The sequence below is a fragment of the Oncorhynchus tshawytscha genome, linkage group LG14, assembly GCF_018296145.1.
Source record: "Oncorhynchus tshawytscha isolate Ot180627B linkage group LG14, Otsh_v2.0, whole genome shotgun sequence".
In the NCBI taxonomy this organism is placed as follows: Eukaryota; Metazoa; Chordata; class Actinopteri; order Salmoniformes; family Salmonidae; genus Oncorhynchus; species Oncorhynchus tshawytscha.
In genome coordinates, this window is record NC_056442.1 from 25607074 (window position 1) to 25630173 (window position 23100).

A 23100-nucleotide genomic window follows, 5' to 3' on the forward strand; every position below is an offset into this window, starting at 1 on the left:
TGACCGAAGCAGGAATGTGTAAAAAGCATGTGAGTATCAGCATACAGGGATGTGAGAGCTGTTTGACACCATAGAAATAGAATGTACAGAATCGAAATAGTCCTTCTATTTCTACGGTTGAGCCTGCTTGACCCTTACCTCTGGTTGTGGTGGTGCTCCTGATGTAGCCGTGTCTGTGTGTGGGGGAGTTGTAGGGGGGCGTCCCTCCCTGGGGGGGGCCCAGCAGGTCATGGCCATCCCCACAGCCTTGGGCCTTGGCCAGGAGGCCCTCATGGTAGCCGGGTGGCAGGTCATCCTCCTCCATGCTCTCTGAGTGGGGTAGGCTGGGGGGCTGGACATCTGGGGGCCTGATCTGGAGGAGGTGGTGGTAGGGGCTTCCCGGCTCCAGAGACTCCCCTTGGCCGAGCTGGCGCAGCAGCAGCATTTCCGTGTAGTCCTGGGGCACGTTGGGGGAAGTGGGGGTGCCGGCCGAGGGCTCTGCCTCTTCAGCAGGGAGGCCAGGTCCTGGGGGGCAGGCGGGGTCGGCGTGGCCCGTCAGGGAGTGGCGGGGAGAGAGGAGACCCTGTAGGGTGGGGGTGACATGCTGCTGGGGCCGGTACTCCAGGGGGGTGGGGGAGAGGAGAGCCTGCTGCAGGGCAGAGGGGCTCCCGTAGCCCCCGCCTCCAGTGCCACCGACCACCCCACCCTGGTAGCCCTCCATCCCTGGCACCTTGAGGGAGGTCCCCTGGAGGTAGGGGTTGTAGCCCCCCACCACCCCCGATGGCCGAGACCCCTCGCCGAACAGATGGGGGTTGAAGGCGGCCTGGTCGTATGTGTTGAACCGTCCGAGGCTGCGACTGGGGAGGGAGGGACCAGGGAAGAGAGGGGAATAGTCATCTTATATGCTACTTGCAACAAAATGTACCATCCAATGCAAATACTTCTGAGGGAAAAAAACAAATACACCATTGAGATGAAGTATTTTGGATTAAAGAAGTATACAAGAAATAAATGGCAGTTATTATTAGTAGTAGTATAAAAATTAAATGAGTTATTATGAACAGTATGAGTGGTGAGAGAAGTATGACAAAACACAAATATGCCTACGTGATTCTGACATGACAATACAATTCTACATCTTAAATACAACAGTTTGACCCACTATTATGGGTGATAATTAGCACAGAAGCCTTCCGGATTAAAGGAGTCATGGTATTGAGTGACAACCTCAAATACACCCAAATTCTGTTGCTTTGCCAGAGGAAATGACAGGAAAATCAAACGATGAGGTAACCACCAAGCTTGTCACCCCCTCTCAGTGAACATGGTCTAGGCTTAGCATAGAAATACAACACACAGACTGTTGGGTGAATATGTGTTTAGGTCCTACAGTGTTACTACCAGCTGGGGTGGAGGAGAAATACAACACACAGACTGTTGGGTATAGGAATTCCTAGTTCCTACCAGCTGGAAGGGACACTCCTACCACGAGCAGTCATCCCACCACCTACGCCCATTTAGTCAGCCAATCTCAGCGGGGGAATCAGCGGGCGGTGGGACGTCTCCTTATTCCGCCAAGTAGGTTTTTTGGTTTATCAAAACACTTTGGTCACAGTGGTATTTCTCAATGTAAAAACCCACAAGATTTTGTCTGAAATCCACTAACCTATCAGGTGTAAGACCCTGTTGTCCCTGAATAGCAGGGGCGTAAACAACGAATTTCGCCCCGCAGGTCGCATTCGGTCTTCACAGAGGTCCCGAGGGCCGCACTTAATATTGATTACATTTCCTCGCAGTCAAAAAGTGCAAAAGATAATATAACCTCTATGGATTTTCTTAATGCTCCCTGACTGTCTAGCTTTCGTTTTCGAAAGGGCCAGATTGAATGGGCTCACTGGGTCCATTTGCTTGACACCCCTGCTATATAGAGTACTTTTGACCAGGGCACGTGGTCTAAAGGAGTTCAGGATATAGGGGAATTGGCTGCCATTTAGGATGCCTCCCATGCTGCCTCTAAATCCTGCCTCCCAATAATACAAGCCCAAAGATATTTACACCACGGGCAACACGGTTTATAAAACTGAATTATGAGTGAGTTTTGGGCTTCAGGAACATGGCTTCCTACGGTTGACTGAGGTATGGGAGACTGAAATCTACAATAACTGAAGGAGGGGGGGGTAGATGAAATGGAGTTATTTACAGTGTGAGGACATGCGAGAAAGTCCAAAACACAGAGTTGAAGAACATGAAAGTTTAAGAAAAGGGATGGAGGGAAAACAAAAAGTATAATCAATAAGTACAAAGGGGAACAGCCATGACGGGTCAGCCACACAGGCAGCGTGAGGGTCACCTGTGGGTCTCGGCATTGTCTGCGCTCAGCTGCTTCCCCAGGACCCGGTGGGAGCACGGCATGGAAAGGAAAGCCTGCTGCTGGCGCTGCAGGGCCCCGCCCCCTCCCAGCTCCACCTCTTGCACCTGGATAGTCACCTGCTGCTGGGGCATGGGGACACCCCCCCCACGGGAAGAGGAGCAGGGCTGCTGCTGCTGGGGGGGCAGTGTGACGGGGCGGAGGCCGCAAGGGGGGGGACTCGCGCTGGAGGGCTGGTAGAGGGCGGGGGCGTGCTGGTACTGCACCGCTGATGGTATACCTGGGGGGTAGGAGGGAGAGATCAGTCAGTCAGGAGAGAGCTAATACACCTACAAACAGGTTATTTCAACCAGCACTTAGTCTTAATAAGGGATCATTAACAATTTTGTCATATTGACTGATCATTCAGTCCTTTAGTCCAATAAAAAGACAAGTAGGAATAAGGGGTGGAGTTAAAACTCACCGTGCCCCTGCATCATCGCTGTTGGAGGGGGACTCTGATTGGGCTGTCTGAAAAGGTGGTTGCTGGCATGTGTAGGCGGTGGGCTGGAGGGCTGGATATGCAACCTGAGGGAAGGGAGAGAACAGACAGGGATGTAAATAACACTTCAAATCAATAGAGCAAAACAAAAGCCTGGCTTGTTGGTGGAGCTTCTCTGATCTCCACGACATGTGTTTAGCAGACTATTGCCATAGAGTGTGTTCCTTTGAACCTGTGTGCATAAAAATAAATGCTTGTTTTTAGACACTAATGAGTATCATCAGTCTCTTGCTCAGAGTGTGCGGGTGTTGACAACTCAGGGTGTGTGTGTGTGTGGTGTTTTCACCTCTGGAGCTGGTGGGTAAGGTGACTGGGCTGGCAGTCTCCGTGTCCCAAAGACAGGGCCTGCAGAATGGAGAGAAAGATTTAGCTAATGGGGAAACTATTTAGGAACGCATAATGGCATGTGTTTACGGTGTTTGTGTCACATCGACCAGCATTTCCCAGTGTGTGAGTGTCTTTCACAGATGGGGACAGAAATGTCCCAGGCTCAAAGTGACTTGCATCTGCTGGTGTAGAAAACACTGCTCCAGCTGATACAAACCACGCAGTGTGTGTGTGTCTCTGTGTATGTGTCTGTGTCTTTCTCTGTGTGTGTGTGTGTGTGTGTGTGTGTGTGTGTGTCTCTGTGTGTGTGTGTGTGTGTCTCTGTGTATGTGTCTGTGTCTTTCTCTGTGTGTCTCTGTGTGTGTCTGTGTCTTTCTCTGTGTGTGTGTGTGTGTCTGTGTCTATCTCTGTGTGTCTGTGTCTGTGTCTTTCTCTGTGTGTCTCTGTGTGTCGTTCTCTGTGTATGTGTGTCTGTGTCGTTCTCTGTGTATGTGTGTCTGTGTCTTTCTCTGTGTGTCTCTGTGTGTGTGTGTGTGTGTGTCTGTCACCGCGTGCGCGCGCCTGTGTCGGTGTGTGTCACAGTGACCTGTATCTGCTGGTGTAGAATCTGCTGCTCCTGCTGGTACAGGAAATGCTGTTGTTGTGTGTGCTCAAGCAGCCTCTCGTCCTGGGGACAAGCGTACATCTTCTGCAGCTGCTCACACTCCTGGTACACATACGCGCACAAACACACAACAAACATATTGTTGTTAGAGACCACACAAAGAAAGACAGTGGAACCTGAGATATAATGAATAGCATTACTTGCGGTCACTTTCACACATCCGACGATAATATAGAACGCAACAATAAAAGAGATTCAAATCAATTCTTTGTCGCATGTCAAAAAGGCCATTTCATTATTATGTATTTTGGATGGGCAATAAAGCTTTTTGATTTAAATTGAATCCATTTCAGGGTCTATGAGGTTAGTGTGTAAGGCATGTGGTCCTTCCTTACACTTCTAAAATGGCTGTTAACTTCATAATACAGACCGGTTCTGAAGTCATCAATATAGAATTTTCCCTATTCCCCTTTTGTGTACTGTTACAACGACCTTGGAGATCCATCCGCCACCTCTCTAGCGCTAGTCTCTCATCACAGCCTCGACATTAAACTGTTCAATCGATTAGCTGATATCTAGCCTGGTCCCAGACCTGTTTGTGCTATCATTTTGGCATGACAAAGAGTTGACATGATAGCACAAACAGATCTGGGACAAGGCTAGCGGACTTGGTTCTGGGTCACGTAATGACTTTAGCTTTGACCAAGGGCAGAAGTGTTGGCGACATCAATGGCAGCTTGTTTTGTATTGACGCTCACCCCCGTGACCCAAACAGCCTAGTGTTTACTCTCACCATAACACCATCCCAAACTTGAGTCTGTGGGATTACCCCTTAATTCCCACCCCAGTGACATCAGCACCCTTAGGCCAATCCCAATATCCTCAAACCTGCTGAACCTCTTGATGCCCCCCACCTTGGAGCTGTGTCTATTACACACCGACTCGATTGCTAAAGCAGTTCAGTGTTTCAGTCCAACACTGCACAATCTGTCCTTGTGTATGGAATCAGACTAATTGAAGGTTAAGTGGGAGTAAGTGGATTACATCAAGTGCCTGCACACTGAGGTGCAGAAGGAAGATAGAGTGAAACAGAAGCGTTTGGGGTAAGGCAGGACAATGCTTAGGAGCTGCAGTGCTTACCCAAAGAAGTATTGTAGACTGCAGAGCAATGCAAAAAAAAAAAAAAAAAAAAAAGTTTGTTTTTGGTAAGTCTTTACATATTGCAATATAGTTGAACGCCAGCCTCGGGCGCTATGTAGAGGTGCAGGTGACAGAAGGTCGAAAAAAGATGGATGGAAAGAAAAAAAAAAAAAAGATGAAAAAAAAGTACATCGATGACTTGTTCTTTACATGGAAACATATTGAATGAAAAGCAGAAAATTAAAAATGTTCTTGGTTTCGGAGAATGGTAGAATGGTATGGTTTCTGGAAAAAAAGATGGATGGGAGGGAGGGGTCTTTAAGTATACAGACTAAACAAGAAGAAACCTGTGTTTTGGTGTCTCTACACTGGTCGATACAATGGAGCAGGTAGGTACGTACGGGTTAAGGCAGGACCAGCGGGAGCAGGTGGGTAAGGGGGAAATAAGGACCAGCGGGTTTGAGAGAATGAGAATTACAACAGGCCTTTCAACTGATGGGACCTCAATGGAGAGCCAGTTCCTGTGTTTCATACCACCTGGAACATCCAGAGGCAAAAGTAGAGCACTTGACAAGCTATTTAGCTATGTGCGTATGCAAGTGATTCTATTGTGACAAAGGCATTAATTGAATCACGGTAAGACACGCTCTTTTCCCCGGATGCGTTAACAAAATACTTTCCAGTGAGGCCAGACAGTTTAGTATGACGATAGACGACATCAGGGTGTCCGTCATTAAGACACCGGGACAGTACAAAGTGGAGACGTACACACTGACTACACTGAATCTTCTCTAAAGAGGCTCAGTATCTAAATCTGTCCTTTCACTGTGTAGGAAAACAAGTGGATGACGTCAAGGGAGGCTTGTGTGGCATTCACACTTGCGCCCCAGGGGTTGTGGGCAGTCTGGGCACCTATGTAGCAGCAGGTAGATACATTGGAGCAGGTACGGGGTAAGGCAGGACTATGTAGGAGCAGCAGGTAGATACATTGGAGCAGGTACGGGATAAGGCAGGACTATGCTCAGGAGCAGCAGGTAGATACATTGGAGCAGGTACGGGGTAAGGCAGGACTATGCTCAGGAGCAGCAGGTGCAGTGGGGCAAAAAAACGTATTTAGTCAGCCACCAATTGTGCAAGTTCTCCCACTTAAAAAGATGAGAGAGGCCTGTAATTTTCATCATAGGTACACTTCAACTATGACAGACAAAATGAGAATTTTTTTTTACAGAAAATCACATTGTAGGATTTTTTATGAATTTATTTGCAAATTATGGTGGAAAATAAGTATTTGGTCAATAACAAAAGTTTATCGCAATACTTTGTTATATACCCTTTGTTGGCAATGACAGAGGTCAAACGTTTTCTGTAAGTCTTCACAAGGTTTTCACACACTGTTGCTGCTATTTTGGCCCATTCCTCCATGCAGATCTCCTCTAGAGCAGTGATGTTTTGGGGCTGTTGCTGGGTAACACAGACTTTCAACTCCCTCCAAAGATTTTCTATGGGGTTGAGATCTGGAGACTGGCTAGGCCACTCGAGGACCTTGAAATGCTTCTTACGAAGCCACTCCTTCGTTGCCCGGGCGGTGTGTTTGGGATTATTGTCATGCTGAAAGACCCAGCCACGTTTCATCTTCAATGCCCTTGCTGATGGAAGGAGGTTTTCACTCAAAATCTCACGATACATGGCCCCATTCATTCTTTCCTTTAAACGGATCAGTCGTCCTGGTCCCTTTGCAGAAAAACAGCCCCAAAGCTTGATATTTCCACCCCCATGCTTCACAGTAGGTATGGTGTTCTTTGGATGCATCTCAGCATTCTTTGTCCTCCAAACACGACGAGTTGAGTTTTTACCAAAAAGTTATATTTTGGTTTCATCTGACCATATGACATTCTCCCAATCTTCTTCTGGATCATCCAAATGCTCTCTAGCAAACTTCAGATGGGCCTGGACATGTACTGGCTTAAGCAGGGGGACACGTCTGGCACTGCAGGATTTGAGTCCCTGGCGGCGTAGTGTGTTACTGATGGTAGGCTGTGTTACTTTGGTCCTAGCTCTCTGCAGGTCATTCACTAGGTCCCCCCGTGTGGTTCTGGGATTTTTTGCTCACCGTTCTTGTGATCCTTTTGACCCCATGGGGTGAGATCTTGCATGGAGCCCCAGATCGAGGGAGATTATCAGTGGTCTTGTATGTCTTTCATTTCCTAATAATTGCTCCCACAGTTGATTTCTTCAAACCAAGCTGCTTACCTATTGCAGATTCAGTCTTCCCAGCCTGCTGCAGGTCTACAATTTAGTTTCTGGTGTCCTTTGATAGCTCTTTGGTCTTGGCCATAGTGGAGTTTGGAGTGTGACTGTTTGAGGTTGTGGACAGGTGTCTTTTATACTGATAACAAGTTCAAACAGGTGCCATTAATACAAGTAACGAGTGGAGGACAGAGGAGCCTCTTAAAGAAGAAGTGACAGGTCTGTTAGAGCCAGAAATCTTGCTTGTTTGTAGGTGACCAAATACTTATTTTCCACCATAATTTGCAAATAAATCCTACAATGTGATTTTCTTGGATTTTTTTTCTAATTTTGTCTGTCATAGTTGAAGTGTACCTATGATGAAAATTACAGGCCTCTCTCATCTTTTTAAGTGGGAGAACTTGCACAATTGGTGGCTGACTAAATACTTTTTTGCCCCACTGTAGATACATTGGAGCGGGACTATGCTCAGGAGCTGCAGGTAGGGGTAAATCAGGACGAGTCTCTCGTGAAAGAAGAAAACATTCAAATGCTTTGTCTTTCGGGAGGCTGTGAGATACAGTGCTTTGAGAAAGTACTCAGAACCCTTGAGTGTTTCTAAAAGAGATTTTTTTTTCTTCTTCATACCCCATAATGAGAAAGCAAAAACAGGTTTTTACAAATGTTTGCAAATGTATTAAAAAAATGGAACTATCACATTTACATAAGTATTCAGACCCTTTATTTAGTACTTTGTTGAAGAATCTTTGGAAGCGATTACAGCCTCGAGTCTTCTTGGGTATGACGCAACAAGCTTGGCACATCTGTATTTGGGCACGTTCTCCCATTCTTCTCTGCAGATCCTCTCAAGCGCTTTCAGGTTGGATGGGGAGCGTTGCTGCACAGCTATTTTCAGGTCTCTCCAGAGATGTTCGATCGGGTTCAAGTCAGGGCTCTGGCTGGGTCACTCAAGAACATTCAGAGACTTGTCCCGAAATACTTTAAACTTGATATCATCAGACCAGGGAATCTTGTTTCACATGGTCTGAGTACTTTAGGTGCCTTTTGGCAAACTCCAAGCAGGCTCTCATGTGCCTTTTACTGAGGAGTGGCTTCCATCTGGCCACTCTACCATAAAGGCCTGATTGGTGGAGTGCTGCAGAGATGGTTGTCATTCTGGAAGGTTCTCCCATCTCCACAGAGGAACAATTGATCTTTGTCAGAATGACTATCAGGTTCTTGGTCACCTCCCTGACCAAGTCAATTCTCCCCCGATTGCTCAGTTTGGCTGGGCGGCCAGCTCTAGGAAGAGTCTTGGTGGTTCCAAACCTCTTCCACTTAAGAATGACGGAGGCCACTGTGTTCTTGGGGATCTTCAATGGTGCAGACATTTTTTGTTACCCTTCCCCAGATCTGTGCCTTGACACAGTCCTGTCTCTGAGCTCTACGGACAATTCCTTCGACCTCATGGCTTGGTTTTTGCTCTGACATGCACTGTCAACTTTGGACCTTATATAGACAGGTGTGTGCCTTTCCAAATCAAGTCCAATCAATTGTATTTACCACAGGTGGACTCCAATCAAGTTGCAGAAACATCTCAAGGATGACCAAAGTAAACAGGATGCACCTGAGCTCAATTTCAAGTCTTATAGCAAAGGGACTGAATACTTACGTAAATAAGGTATCTGTTTCCTATTTTTCATACATTTGTAAAGATATGTGAAAACGTGTTTTTGCTTTGTCATTATGAGGTATAGTGTGTAGATTCATTAGCATTTGTGTTTATTTAATCCATTTTAGAGTAAGGCTGTAACATAAAATGTGGGAAAAGTCAAGGCGTCTGAATACTTCCTGAATGCACTGTATGTACCAGGTGGGGGTGCACAGAACCAGGTGGGGGTGCACAGAACCAGGTGGGCGTGCACAGAACCAGGTGGGGGTGCACAGAACCAGGTGGGGGTGTACAGAACCAGGTGGGGGTGTACAGAACCAGGTGGGGGTGTACAGAACCAGGTGGGGGTGCACAGAACCAGGTGGGGGTGCACAGAACTAGGTGGGGGTGCACAGAACCAGGTGGGGGTGTACAGTACCTGTTTGAGCTGCCTGATGAGGCTGCTGTTCTCCAGGTGGATCTTAAAGGCCTGGATGGTGGTGGCCCCGTCGGAGAAGCGCCTCACGGGGGAGAAACGCTCCATGGGCAAGTGCAGGGTGTTACAGTCCTTGTAGATGGACCTGGGGAGAAGCGCAGAGCCGCAAACAAACAGACACATAGACAGGAGCCAGACATACATAGAAATGGATACAGAGGTGAAGTCGCATACAGACAGAAAAATGAAAGAATGAAAAATCACATTTACATGAGCTCCTCTGGTCTCTCTGCACCATCATAATGTCACTGTAAACAAACAGCTGATCCTAGAACCGTGAGCAGAGGATCCACAGCAACACACAGCAGGACTGCGTCGCGGTGTCGTCATACCCAGTCCAAACCAAGACCTGATCGACAAGGTCATTTGGAGAATCCAATACCTGAAGCGTCCTTCAGTTGCAGTCAAACAAGCAAAAAAAATGTCTATACCGAGAATAGCTAGCTAGAGAAATCAGAGAATAACTAGGCTGACTCAAACTGGCTGTAGAACGAACGGCTTGGAATAATTACAATAAAGATGCTTCTCCTAAACTGAGCTGAGCGTGTTCAATCAGTATCAGAAGACCAGCCGCATGTATCAAACGTCTCAGAGTGCTGATTTAGGATCAGATTTGCCCGGGTAAGATCCCAATGAACGAGATTAGATGGGGAGCTGATCCTAGATCAGCACTCTTACTCTGAGACGCTCGATGATATCTGTCCTCAACCAATGAGATGGCAACTTCCCCACAACCCAGACTGTCCAACGGCTGACCTGCAGCTCAGGAGAACTCGGAGCCCGGCGCAAGGCTCTGACAACTGGTTCTGTTAGCTAACCTACCCCTGGATCACTAGAAGTCCTCATGTCGTATGCTTCAAGCTGGTGACTGTGATAGTGTAACCTGCATGGTGCAATAGGGTCCAGGTTCCTGCTCCTGTGTGCTGGCTGGAGCCCATTCATGCCCCCCCCCCTGGTATGGACTTCCAGCTCATTATAGCGTGAGAATATGTGTCTCTGTGAATGTCTCCTAAGTTCCTGTGCCCCTTTCCCTGCCTCGCTGAATGCTGGCGCCCATGCACCCCCCCCAGTGAGGACTTTTGGCTCAGTGAAGGGGGTGTATGTGTGTATTTAGTGCTTGTGTCCCTATCTCTAGATACTGTCCCTGCTCCCTCGTTGCTGTGGGTCGGGGCCCATGCATGCCCCCCCTGGCCTGGGGCGGGGTGTCTGTCAGCCTCAGTGTGGGGCCCCTCACCGGCAGTGCTGCTCCGGGGCCCACCCCCTCTGTCGGGAGCCCTGGGGCCTCTGCGAGTCTGCCAGCGGCTCACCGCCGTGCGCCGTGCTCATGAGCGCGTGCGTCGTGTGCCGCTTGGAGCGGTTCGCCAAGTACCTGGGCCGCGGGGAGGGAGACAGGAAGCAGCACTGGTCAGCTCTCCGTCCTCATTGGGGGAGGGGGAAAAAAACCCATCCTCCCCCTTCCTTCAGGCAGGACGAATCACACATCAGATAACGCCCACAACCCCCCGTTCCAATTTGAGGATTGGATTGTTTGAGCAAGCTTAGTGTAAGCGAAGCCGTGGCGGGATAATTTGGCGGCATAATTTGAAATGAGAGAGAGAGATATTTTAAGAGGAGATTTAGAGAGGTAGATTTGGTAGAAGTTGGAGAGGAGTTGATTGATCGCCTTATGAAAGCCAGTTGCGTGATGAGAGGGGCGCACCGGAACAATAGTGGCCAGGTCCCCCGGTGGCAGAAAGCAGTGCTGCAGCCTACTTGCATCTCAACTCCCAGTAACCCAGGAACACCAGCGCTTCTACGGTCACGCTCCAAAGCCCCCCTGTCCCTGTCACCCTCCCAGGCTTACCTCTGCACCGCCTCCTGGTCGGGCTCCCCGTCAGAGCCCTCCTCATCCACCGGAGCCACAGCCGGGATGGGGTGCTGCAAGAGAGAGGGAGAGGGAGAACGGGACAAGGAGAGAGAGAACATGAGGAAAAACAATGTTGGACAGTGACACTCTGAAAACAGGTGGGGGGTGTATAAAACCACTGTCACCTCAGTAGACAGAGCAGGTAAATAGGCACTGACAGAGCAGGTACATAGGCACTGACAGAGCAGGTACATAGGCACTGACAGAGCAGGTACATAGGCACTGACAGAGCAGGTACATAGGCACTGACAGAGCAGGTACATAGGCACTGACAGAGCGGGTGCATAGGCACTGACAGAGCAGGTACATAGGCACTGACAGAGCAGGTACATAGGCACTGACAGAGCAGGTACATAGGCACTGACAGCGCAGGTACATAGGCACTGACAGAGCACATGGCATAGTAGACTGGACTAGACAAAAACTATACTCTTAAGTGACCTGGGTTTAAATAGTATTTAGGCTAACTTTTAAAGACATTTGAAAGTACACTTTAAAAAAAAAATATATATATATATTTTAACACAAGTAGTTGAATACTGGGATGTATTTGGAAATACACTGGGAAAGTACTGGCATGTATTTGAAAATACTCAAATACACAGTATATTTTCAAATACAAATAAATACTCCCATGCATTTGAACCCAGTATTTAAAATAATGGATTTGTAAATAAGTATTTGAAAATATTTTCAAATAGTTGGCATTTAAAAAAAAAGTATTTTTACCCCCTTTTTTCATGGTATCCAATTGTTAGTAGTTACTATCTTGTCTCATCGCTACAACTCCCGTACGGGCTCAGGAGAGACGAAGGTCGAGAGCCATGCGTCCTCCGAAACACAACCCAACCAAGCCGCACTGCTTCTTAACACAGCGTGCATTATACATAGAAAATAAGTATTTAAATAACAAATACACATGCATTTGAATCCAGTTCTGGCTCTTAAACACACACACACACTAACATTGGGAGGGCAGGGACTCACAGGGTTGGCGACCAGAGGGGACTGTCCCCGTGGCCTCTTCAGTAGCTGGGCGTGCAGCTGGATGTTGGCCCCACCATCCGAGGCCCTGCGGCCCAGGGGCCCCATGCCATTCAGCAGCTGCAGGGTGGGCGGCTGCAGCAGGGACTGCTCCTGGAGGGACAGAGAGCGGGAGGAACATCAGTTTGGCCCATACATATATAAATATATATGGACTATGTAACTATACTCTGTCATACCACACACACACACACACACACACACTTTCTGATCCCTCACCTTGTATTCCAGCTGCTGTGTGGGCTGTAGGTGTGGGTTCTGGGTGGGCATCAGTGTGTGCATGTGGCCCATGGTGGGGGGCATGGGGAAGGGGGGCTGGGGGGCCACACGGGGGAACCCAGGGGGCAGCTTCTGCAGGTCCTCCTGCATCTCCGTTCTGATAGAGAACACAGTCAGCAAAGAGATGAAAGCACACACGTACACACACGCACGCACACACACACACACACACACGTAAGTACACACACGTACGTACACACACACGGGTACACACACACACATTGTTAAAATACGGCCAGACAAACAGCCAGACAGACGGCAAGACAGAGAGACAGACCGACGGCCAGACAAACGGCCAGACAGACAGGAGAGATAAGGTGAATACAGTACCTGGGGTCTGGGACGCCCACAGTGTGACGCCTCATGGACAGGTAGCGAGCCATGGCCTCTGGAGACGGCTCCTCTGCGTCATCACTGTCCAGGGCCATGTTTCCGTCCGGCTACACGGCAAAGGACAAACAATATCTGTATGTGTAACAATGCATTAATTTGTGTATGTGGTATGCCAGTGTGTATCTGAGTAATTCAGAGTTGGATTTATGTGAATCACAGGGTTATATTAGTGTAGGATCCCACAAAACAACACAATTGCTGTGCAGTCTAGATTACAAGTTCTTAAATTCCTACTTAAAAAGGCCAGTGCAGTTTTATATATTTCCTCACTATGAGGTTGGAATAATACTGTGAAATTGTGGAAATTATGATTGATGTCCTTTTAGTGTAAGAGCTGTTTGAAAAGCACGCCTGAAATCTCTGCCTGTTTAGGTGGGATGGAGTTCTGGCCTGCCTGGTAAATTAGCTAATAGAACAATAAGATAGAGAGTCCCAAACGTCACTGCCAACAACAGCTAGTTTAGACTACAGTCCAAGCAAAATTCTTGCTTGAGAAATTGCTCTTTGCTAAAAAAGCTATCTTTGTTTCTTTTTGACCGTTTAATTGAAAACAAATCGCAGTACGGTACTTAAATTGTTACCCAGAAATGACTTTGTATCGAGATAAAAAAAAAAAACGTCTTGGACTTTAAAGAAGTGTATAATAATCTTACAGCGACCATAGCAAACAGGCCACCATGTCAGTGTCACTAGAGCAGCTGCATCGCAGGATTGTGAAATGGATGTGGGTGGACTCACTAACCTCAACGATCTGGTTCTCTGGGTTGATCAGCTGGACGTGAGGGACATTCATGCTAACGGGATTACCCTGCTGATCCGTCTGCAGGAAAAAGACCGCGCACACACAAACACGTACACACAGCTAAGGTCACTCCATGATCAAACCTGATTGGCTAGCAATCTGCTCTGGCCTGCTGATAGGGGGATGTGGGTCACTCTGTTCACGGATGGTGTGAGCATGGTGAAGTTAATTACACTTTGGATGGTGTATCAATACACCTGGTCACTACAAAGATACAGGCGTCCTTCCTAACTCAGTTGTCGGAGAGGAAGGAAACCTCTCAGGGATTTCACCGTGATGCCAATGGTGACTTTAAAACAGTTAGAGTTTAATGGCTGTGATAGGAGAAAACTGAGGATGGATCAAGAACATTGTAGTTACTCCACAATACTAACCTAACTGACAGAGTGAAAAGAAGGAAGTACTAAAGTAATACTGCAAAACATGTGGCAAAGCAATTCACATTTTGTCTTGAATACAAAGTGTTATGTTTAGGGCAAATCCAATACAACACATTACTAAGTATCACTCTTCATATTCACTCTTCATATTTTCATGCATAGTGTTGGCTGCATGTTATGGGCATGCTTGTATTCGTAAAGAACTGGGAATAAAAAATATTTTTTTAAAGAAAAATTTTGAAAAAAAGAATGGAGCTAAGCACAGGCAAAATCCTAGAGTAAAACCTGGTTCAGTCTGCTTTCTACCAGACACTAAGAATTTACCTTCAGGCAGGATAATAACAGTGAATGTTCCTGAGTGGCCGAGTTACAGTTTTGACAGATCTGCTTGAAAACCTATGGTAAGACCTAAAAATGGTTGTCTAGCTATGATCATTAGCCAATGTGACAGAGCTTGAGGAATTTTTTAAAATAATAAATTGGCAAATGTTGCACTATCCAGGTGTCAGGTGTGGAAAGCTCTTAATGATTTACCCAGAAAGACTCACAACTGCCAAAGGTCATTCTAACATGTATTGACTCAGGGGGATTGAATAGTTTTTTTCCCAATATACACTGCTCAAAAAAATAGAGGGAACACTAAAATAACACATCCTAGATCTGAATGAATGAAATATTTATATTCAATACTTTTTTCTTTACATAGTTGAATGTGCTGACAACAAAATCACACAAAAATTATCAATGGAAATCTAATTTATCAACCCATGGAGGTCTGGATTTGGAGTCACGCTCAAAATTAAAGTGGAAAACCACACTACAGGCTGATCCAACTTTGATGTAAATGTCCTTAAAACAAGTCAAAATGAGGCTCAGTAGTGTGTGTGGCCTCCACGTGCCTTTATGACCTTTGATTTCACAGAAGTGTGATTGACTTGGAGCTACATTGTGTTGTTTAAGTGTTCCCTTTATTTTTTTGAGCAGTGTATTTAACTAGGCAAGTCAGTTAAGAACAAATTATTATTTACAATGACGTCCTAGGAACAGTGGGTTAACGGCCTTGTTCAGGTGCAGAACATCAGATTTTTACCTATCTAATCAAGATACATTAGTGTTTGTTATTTATGATTATTGTATTTATTTTTACCAATGTTAGAATTTTGTGTAAATCATTGACAAAAAATTACAATTAAATCCATTTGAATTTCACTTTGTAACAACAAAATGTGGAAAAAGTCAAGGGGTGTGAATACTTTCTGAATACATATATTTTACGTACGGGTGGTCCCAGGAATCAAACCCACTATCCTGGTGTTGCAACTGCCATACCAACTGAGCTACAGAGGACCACTAAAGTACTAAAGTCCCTCTAGAATTGAAATTATATGTTTTTTAAGTCAACAATGGCCCGCATATTATGCGAGAGCTTGCACACTTTACCAATCACCGCACTATTTCCACATAAAACTGACCCATCACCGCAGTACAAAGAGGGCTTGCAATTTAAACCAATCACCGCAGTACAAAAAGAGGGCTTGCAATTTAAACCAATCACTGCAGTACAAAGAGGGCTTGCAATTTAAACCAATCACCGCATAATATGGTTCAATCAAGCTACACGTCAAACTTTTCCTCATCAAATCGTACAAAATCATTGCATGTTGCCATCCAAAATGTCAGAATTGCCGCAGCAAAATCAAGCATTTTTGCCTGCAAATATCACAAAAAAAAACATTAAAAATCTTGTTACTGTAAAGCACTAATCTCTAAACGACTAAATTAATAAACTACTAACCTCTTCCATAGTTTAAACAAGTGTGAGCTCTGAACTCAGTGTACTAAGTAGTCACATTCGGTTCTGCCTTTTAAAGATTGATACGGGAGTGAAATTTCAATCCTGTCAAGTCTTGTACATTTTTCCCTGTACTGTTCTGATCCCGCAACAATTCTATAACCCGGAACTTTCCTGTCCTGATAAAAATCACACATTTTTACGTGCAGAAATAGCTTCCGTTAGCTGCTCGTCTGTCTGTCCCCCCACCGCTCTGAAAGTGAGTAACCATAATAACTTCTCCGTTTGACTGGTGCTCAGCGCTCAAGAGACAGTTGCCTGCACAAACAGCTGATAATAACAACCACATTATGAGATGTTGGCAATGAAGGCAGCCCTTCTACTTACCCAGAGTCGGTTTAATTCACGGATATGAACTTTGGGCCTCGATTTCAAAACCTTTGCCCTAAACCAGATTAAATGGCCGGAGGTCTTTGGCGTCCATATCTGCCACCCTATCGTAGTACCGGCAATCCTCCTCTTCACCTCAGATGGATAAGGTTTAGTTAAATAGGCAAACAATTGGGCTTGACCGGTAACGTTGTCGGTAGTAAAGCAGCTAATGCCCCTTGTTCCGTTCTCCGGTTGGCATTTGATTAAACTGCAGTATTTTTATAAATTTTTTTACCTTTAACTAGGCAAGTCAGTAAAAAACTTATTAACAATGATGCCTACATGGGCAAGGCTGGGCCAATTGTGCGCTGCCCTATGGGACTCCCAATCACGGCCGGTTGTGATACAGCCGGTACTAGTGCTGCAAGGTAATAGTGCTGCAGTGACGCCTCAAGCACTGAGATGCAGTGCCTTAGACCGCTGCGCCAATTTGGGAGCCCAAGCCTTCTACTCAGTTCCTTCGTTGTCAAAGACAACTATCAAATGTTGCTAAAAACATCGCTCTTTCCTTTGAATGGCTCTGATGTTAGTGATGTGTCCTTGGCTGCAACGAGACGTTTCCATTCCTCTCTTGTAGGCTTCATCATTCACTGAAGTACAAAGGGATCTGAGGTAAAGTAGTGACTTACCGGAGAAATGCACGAGAGTGAACCGACGGAAGGGGGAGGGGAGAAATACAAAAATACTATTTATCTTTTTCTAAGGTGAACTACATTAGGCCAGTTTGCTCCACAAGTTATATACCTCTAACCCCCAAAAAGACACCTAATTGTATAACTAAACCATGATATGGTATCCGTTCCATATAATCTTAGTAACCAATCAAATCAGATTCCTTAGAATCTGTAGATCTGAGGGGCAAAGGTTACCTGTACAGCGTTGAGAGGGTAGCCAATGGGGCGGGGTGTGGTCGGGGCCACGCGCAGGGTCTTGTGTTTCTTCAGGCGGTCAGAGAGCAGGCTGTAGATGGCGCTGTAGTGATCGTATGCATCAGTGTGCAGAGACTGGAGAGAATGGGCGAAAGAGGGGTGAAACAAGACAACCATTAGCCAATGGCATTTCATATGCACAACAGCATTTGTCTACTGCAACAATCTTGTATCTAGTGTGTGTGTGTGTGTGTTGGTCCCACTTGGAGTGTGCGCTCGCGGTCCAGTCCCATCTCAGACATGGCCATCAGCACCTGCTCGTTGATGAGCTCTGTCTCCCGCTCAGACTTCACCTGCTCACATTCCACTATCAACTGAGAGAGAGAGAGAGACAGAAATTCCATTAAAACGTTGGGTCCATCCTTCATTGAAATCAAAGACAATGGGTCAGAGCAGTCTTGTCAGATCATCCAAAAGCAGCTCGATGGACTCAGAGTTCAGGAACTCACCCTCTCAAACTCTGGGTCGGGGTCTCCCTGCTTCATCCACTTGTTCTTACAGATCTGCTCCATGGAGAGGCGCCTACTGGGCTCCAGCACCAGCATGTGTCGGATCAGGTACTCACAGTCTGTCAGAGAGAACACGGCGTCAGAAGAGCAACACAACTCACAGCAGCCAGTCAGACCCCGTAGAAGACACCATTGTTTCAACTTGCAAGGTATTAGTGCTGGCATCGGGTCTCACCTGTGGACATGAAGAAGGGGATGCGGAACTTCCCGCTCAGCACCCGGGCCCTCAGGTTCTGGAGGGTGCTGCCGTCAAACGGCAAGGCACCACACACCAGAACATATAGCACCACGCCCAAACTCTACACAGAGAGAGATAGATAGAGAGAGAGAGAGAGAGAGAGAGAGAGAGAGAGAGAGAGAGAGAGAGAGAGAGAGAGAGAGAGAGAGGAGAGGGGATGAGGAGGAGGAATAATCCCTTATAGGTGAGACTCTCCACCCTTTTCCAAAAGTGGGCATAGACACACTCCCTGTTGGATTTGAAAGCACTGGATTGGGGTGTAAGTATGGGCTGGAAGGAATGTCGACCAATGTTAAATCTATGCCGGAAAGTGTGAACTGGGATGTAGCCATGGTCCAGTGTAGGCTATGAGGAGTAGCTGTGGTCATTTCTTATAGGAACTAGGATTACTAAGACTAGGACACTGACCCAGATGTCCACTTTGGGTCCGTCGTACTCCTTCCCTTCAAAGAGCTCTGGGGCAGCATAGGGAGGACTCCCACACCAGGTCTTTAGTAGCTGGCCTCTGGAGAACAGGTTACTGAAGCCAAAGTCTTCCATGGACAGAGGAGGGAAGTTCAAAAAAAGAGAGGAGGGAAAAAAAGAGGAGATAAGCGAGGGGGGGAAATCAACCTTCTCTTCCCGTGATCAACCCCAACACACTCCTAGAAATCAAGTGAAAAACTATACCGGCAATCTTGATGTTAAGATTGTGGTCCAGGAGCAGGTTTTCGGCCTTCAGGTCTCGGTGGACGATGTTGCGGCAGTGGCAGAAGTGGACGGCCGCCACGATCTGCTTGAACTTCCGCCGCGCGTCCTTCTCTGCCATCCTGCCGTGGGCCACCAGGTGGTCTGAACACAGACAGGCGAGAGGCCAAAGTTCAAATTCAGTTAATTTGCCTTTTACAGGGGTTTTGCTTTGCATTTCCCCGAGATCCACCACTTCACATCACATTGAAACAATGACGACGTCAAACGCAGGATCACAGACAAACAGATCGTCACTAGTCAGAGCCATTGACATGGGCAGTAAACCATACAATTGTGCACAAGTGGAGCATACAAAAAGACAATGGCTCACTACAAAAGACAAACTTACCAAAAATCTCCCCGCCACTGGCATATTCTGTTACCAGGTAGATCATCCTCTCGGTCTCCATTACCTTATGAGAGAGACAGACATTTGCATTGACAATATAACCGCTTCAGTCAACATCACTAAACATACGGCATCAGCAGTGTGGATCCAGTTTAGGGTGAAGTTGCCTGTAGACACTGATCTTGGGTCAGATTTGCATTCTCCATACAAACGGTTAAGGTTATGGTTGTGGGAAGGGATCCTAGATCTGTACTTAGAGCAAACTCCACCCCAGAGCTGTGATCTACTGACCTGGTAGAGACGAATGATGTGAGGGTGCCTCAGCATCTTCATGATCTGCACCTCCCTGAAGATCTTCTTCAGGTTCTCATCGTCCAGTTGGGTCTTGTCCACTATTTTGATGGCCACCTGAACAGAGACAGAAAGACAATGGAGTGGGAGTTAGTACAAGATATCTATTGAACCATTTCAAGCGAACCAAAACCATTTGAGCAAAATGACTCATCAATGAGTGACCATACCCGACTCATCAACAGGAGGTCAAAGTCAGAGCACTGATCAGGGACACAGTGGCACCCTATTCCCTATTGACTGCACTAAAGGTAGTGCACTGTATAGGTAGTAGGGTGCCATTTGGAACTCAGCCAAGGCAAGCTTTATCAAGCCGAAATTTGCTTCCTGCAACACAAAACCCCCAAAATTCTGGGACTGTAAAGTCCATGGAGAATAAGAACACCTCCTCCCAGTTGCCCACTGCACTGAGGATAGGAAACTCTGTCACCACCGATAAAGCCACTATAATTGAGAATTTCAATAAGCATTTTTCTACGGCTGGCCATGCTTTCCACCTGGCTACCCCTACCCCGGTCAACAGCACTGTACCCCCAACAGCAACTCGCCCAAGCCTTCCCCATTTCTCCTTCTCCCAAATCCAGTCAGCTAATGTTCTGAAAGAGCTGCAAAATCTGAACCCCTATAAATCAGCCGGGCTAGACAATCTGGACCTTTTCTTTCTAAAAATTATCTGCCGAAATTGTTGCAACCCCTATTACTAGCCTGTTCAACCTCTTTTGTGTCGTCTGAGATGCCCAAAGATTGGAAAGCAGCTGCGGTCATCCCCCTCTTCAAAGGAGGGGACACTCTTGACCCAAACTGGTACGGACCTATATCTATCCTACCCTGCCTTTCTAAGGTCTTCGAAAGCCAAGTCAACAAACAGATTACCGACCATTTCGAATCCCACCGCACCTTCTCCGCTATGCATTCTGGTTTCAGAGCTGGTCATGGGTGCACCTCAGCCACGCTCAAGGTCCTAAACAATATCTTAACCGCCATCGATAAGAAACAATACTGTGCAGCCGTATTCATTGATCTGGCCAAGGCTTTCAACTCTGTCAATCACCACATCCTCATCGGCAGACTCGATAGCCTTGGTTTCTCAAATGATTGCCTCGCCTGGTTCACCAACTACTTCTCTGATAGTTGTGTGTCAAATCGGAGGACCTGTTGCCCGGGGCTCTGGCAGTCTCTATGAGGGTGCCACAGGGTTCAATTCTTGGGCCAACTCTCTTCTCTGTATACATCAATGATGTCGTTCTTGCTTCTGGTGAGTCTCTGATCCACCTCTACGCAAATGACATCATTCTGTATACTTCTGGCCCTTCTTTGGACACTGTGTTAACAACCCTCCAGATGAGCTTCAATGCCATACAACTCTCCTTCCGTGGCCTCCAACTGCTCTTAAATACAAGTAAAACCAAATGCATGCTCTTCAACCGATCGCTGCCTGCACCTGCCCGCCCGTCCAGCATCACTACTCTGGACGGTTCTGACTTAGAATATGTGGACAACTACAAATACCTAGGTGTCTGGCTAGACTGTAAACTCTTCTTCCAGACTCACATTAAACATCTCCAATCCAAAGTTAAATCTAGAAATGGCTTCCTATTTTGCAACAAAGCATCCTTCACGCATGCTGCCAAACATACCATCGTAAAACCACTAGGCTACCCTGCCGCCCCATCTTGGCCAGGTCGCAATTGCAAATGAGAACTTGTTCTCAACTTGCCTACCTGGTTAAATAAAGGTGAATTAAAAATAAATAAAATTAATTCATATCAGATAATCAGACACTTCCTTTGGCTTAGATAAAGAACCACAGAAACACCAACACGGAGACAAAGAAAGCAAATATTCCCACCTCTCTCATCTCACACTATCCGCAAAAGCCAGGGAATTTGCCTCATAGGTTCGAGGAATTAGCCTAACATGTTCATCATAAAATAAATAAGACATGGATTTTATAAATAGCCTAGCGCCTGTCAAAGACTCAACGAGGGGCGCACGCCTACAACTAAGCTGAGCCCCCCAGCTAACCTGACATTGACCTTAGGGGAGGGGTTAACTAACATAATGGCACTGAAATAACAGGTCAGCGTATACAATCCAGGGGTGTCAAACTCAATTCCTTGAGGGCTACAGCACCTTCAGAAAGTATTCACGCCCCTTGACTTTTTCCACATTTTGTTTTGTTACAGCCTGAATTTAAATTGAATTAAATACTGATAAGAGTTCAGTGTGTCAAATCGGAGGGCCTGTCAAAGTGGAATTATGTTTTTCAAAATTAATAAAAAATGAAAATGTCTTGAGTCAATAAGTATTGCACCACTTTGTTCTGGCAAGCCTGAATAAGTGCAGGAATAATAATGTCCTTAGCGATGCACATAATAAGTTGCATGGACTCACTCTTTGTGCAACATGATTTTTTAATGACTACCTCATCTCTGTATCCCACACATACAGATAATTGTACGGTCCCTCAGGCGAGCAGTGGATTTCAAACACAGATTCAACCACAAAGACCAGGGAGGTTTTCCAACGCCTCACAAAGAATGGCACCTAATTGGTAGATGGGTAAAAAAAAAAAAAATAATCTTGAAAGCAGACATTGAATATCCCTTTGAGCATGGTGAAGTTATTAATTACACTTTCGATGTTGTACCAATACACCCAGTTACCACAAAGATACAGGCATCCTTCCCAAATCAGTTGCCGGAGAGGATTTCGGGGATTTCACCATGAGGTCAATGGTGACTTTCAAACAGTTTGAGTTGAATGGCTGTGATAGGAGAAAACCGACGATGGATCAACGACATTGTAGTTAGTCCACAATACGAACCTAAATGGGAGTGAAAAGAAAGAAGCCTGTACAGAATAACAAATATTCCAAAACATGTGTCCTGTTTGCAATTAGGCATATGAGGGTGCAGTCAGATACCCAGTGGGTTGGGCGATTCGTTTCTCATCAATCATTTTGAAAAAAATGTGTACCTAACTGGAAATCAACCAATTCCCCATCGTTAACACAATGGAAAGGTCAAATGCTTTATTATTTAAATGTTGAAAGTGCGCATGGGCAACAGAGAGAAACAACATGGTGCAGTTTGAGGCCATGTGGCAGAGAGTGTTACTGGCACTGGAGATGATGCTGTGATCAGGTGGTTCTGGGCAGAGTTGATATTGTGGATGTTTGTGTGCATCTGTATGTTGTCGTTTGTATGTTTTGTATTGTTAAAAAAAAAAAAACACATGTAATACTGCAAAAAAAACATTTCACAGCAATTACATTTTTGGCCTGAATACAAAGCATGATGTTTGGGGCAAATCCAATACATTACTGAGTACCACTCTCCATATTTTCAAGCATAGTGGTGGCCGCATCATGTTATGGGTATGCTTGTAATCGTTAAGAACTGCAGAGTTTTTCAGGATAAAAAATAAACAGATGGAGCTAAGCACAGGACAAATCCTAAAGGAAAACCTGGCTCAGTCTGCTTTCCACCAGACAATGGGAACACAAGGCCACATCTACAACGGAGTTGCTTACCAAGATGACAGTGAATGTTTGTCTAGGAATGATCAATAATCAACTTGACAGAGCTTGAATAATTTTGAAAAGAATAACAGACAAATATTGTAGAATCCAG

General features: G+C 46.1%; 1 protein-coding gene across 3 annotated transcripts in view; it reads right to left on the minus strand.

Annotated features, from left to right (window-relative positions):
- Window positions 1-23100, minus strand: part of LOC112266841 (serine/threonine-protein kinase SIK3 homolog) — a 45372-nt gene that overhangs the window by 4333 nt on the left and 17939 nt on the right. The window contains exons 2-21 of one of the 3 annotated variants that reach the window (XM_042297207.1): window positions 19406-19522; window positions 19115-19178; window positions 18706-18867; window positions 18445-18569; window positions 17974-18097; window positions 17739-17857; window positions 17493-17603; window positions 17230-17364; window positions 13697-13774; window positions 12892-13001; window positions 12502-12658; window positions 12226-12375; window positions 11176-11249; window positions 10567-10701; window positions 9276-9417; window positions 3802-3921; window positions 3175-3233; window positions 2811-2914; window positions 2330-2627; window positions 139-836 (exon numbers count right to left, since the gene is read on the minus strand). In XM_042297207.1, the coding sequence (XP_042153141.1) occupies window positions 139-836; window positions 2330-2627; window positions 2811-2914; window positions 3175-3233; window positions 3802-3921; window positions 9276-9417; window positions 10567-10701; window positions 11176-11249; window positions 12226-12375; window positions 12502-12658; window positions 12892-13001; window positions 13697-13774; window positions 17230-17364; window positions 17493-17603; window positions 17739-17857; window positions 17974-18097; window positions 18445-18569; window positions 18706-18867; window positions 19115-19178; window positions 19406-19522 (3082 nt within the window). Of the gene's footprint in view, window positions 1-138; window positions 837-2329; window positions 2628-2810; window positions 2915-3174; window positions 3234-3801; window positions 3931-9275; window positions 9418-10566; window positions 10702-11175; window positions 11250-12225; window positions 12376-12501; window positions 12659-12891; window positions 13002-13696; window positions 13775-17229; window positions 17365-17492; window positions 17604-17738; window positions 17858-17973; window positions 18098-18444; window positions 18570-18705; window positions 18868-19114; window positions 19179-19405; window positions 19523-23100 lie in introns of all 3 variants that reach the window. The other 2 variants (XM_042297206.1, XM_042297208.1) reach the window with 2 other exon arrangements.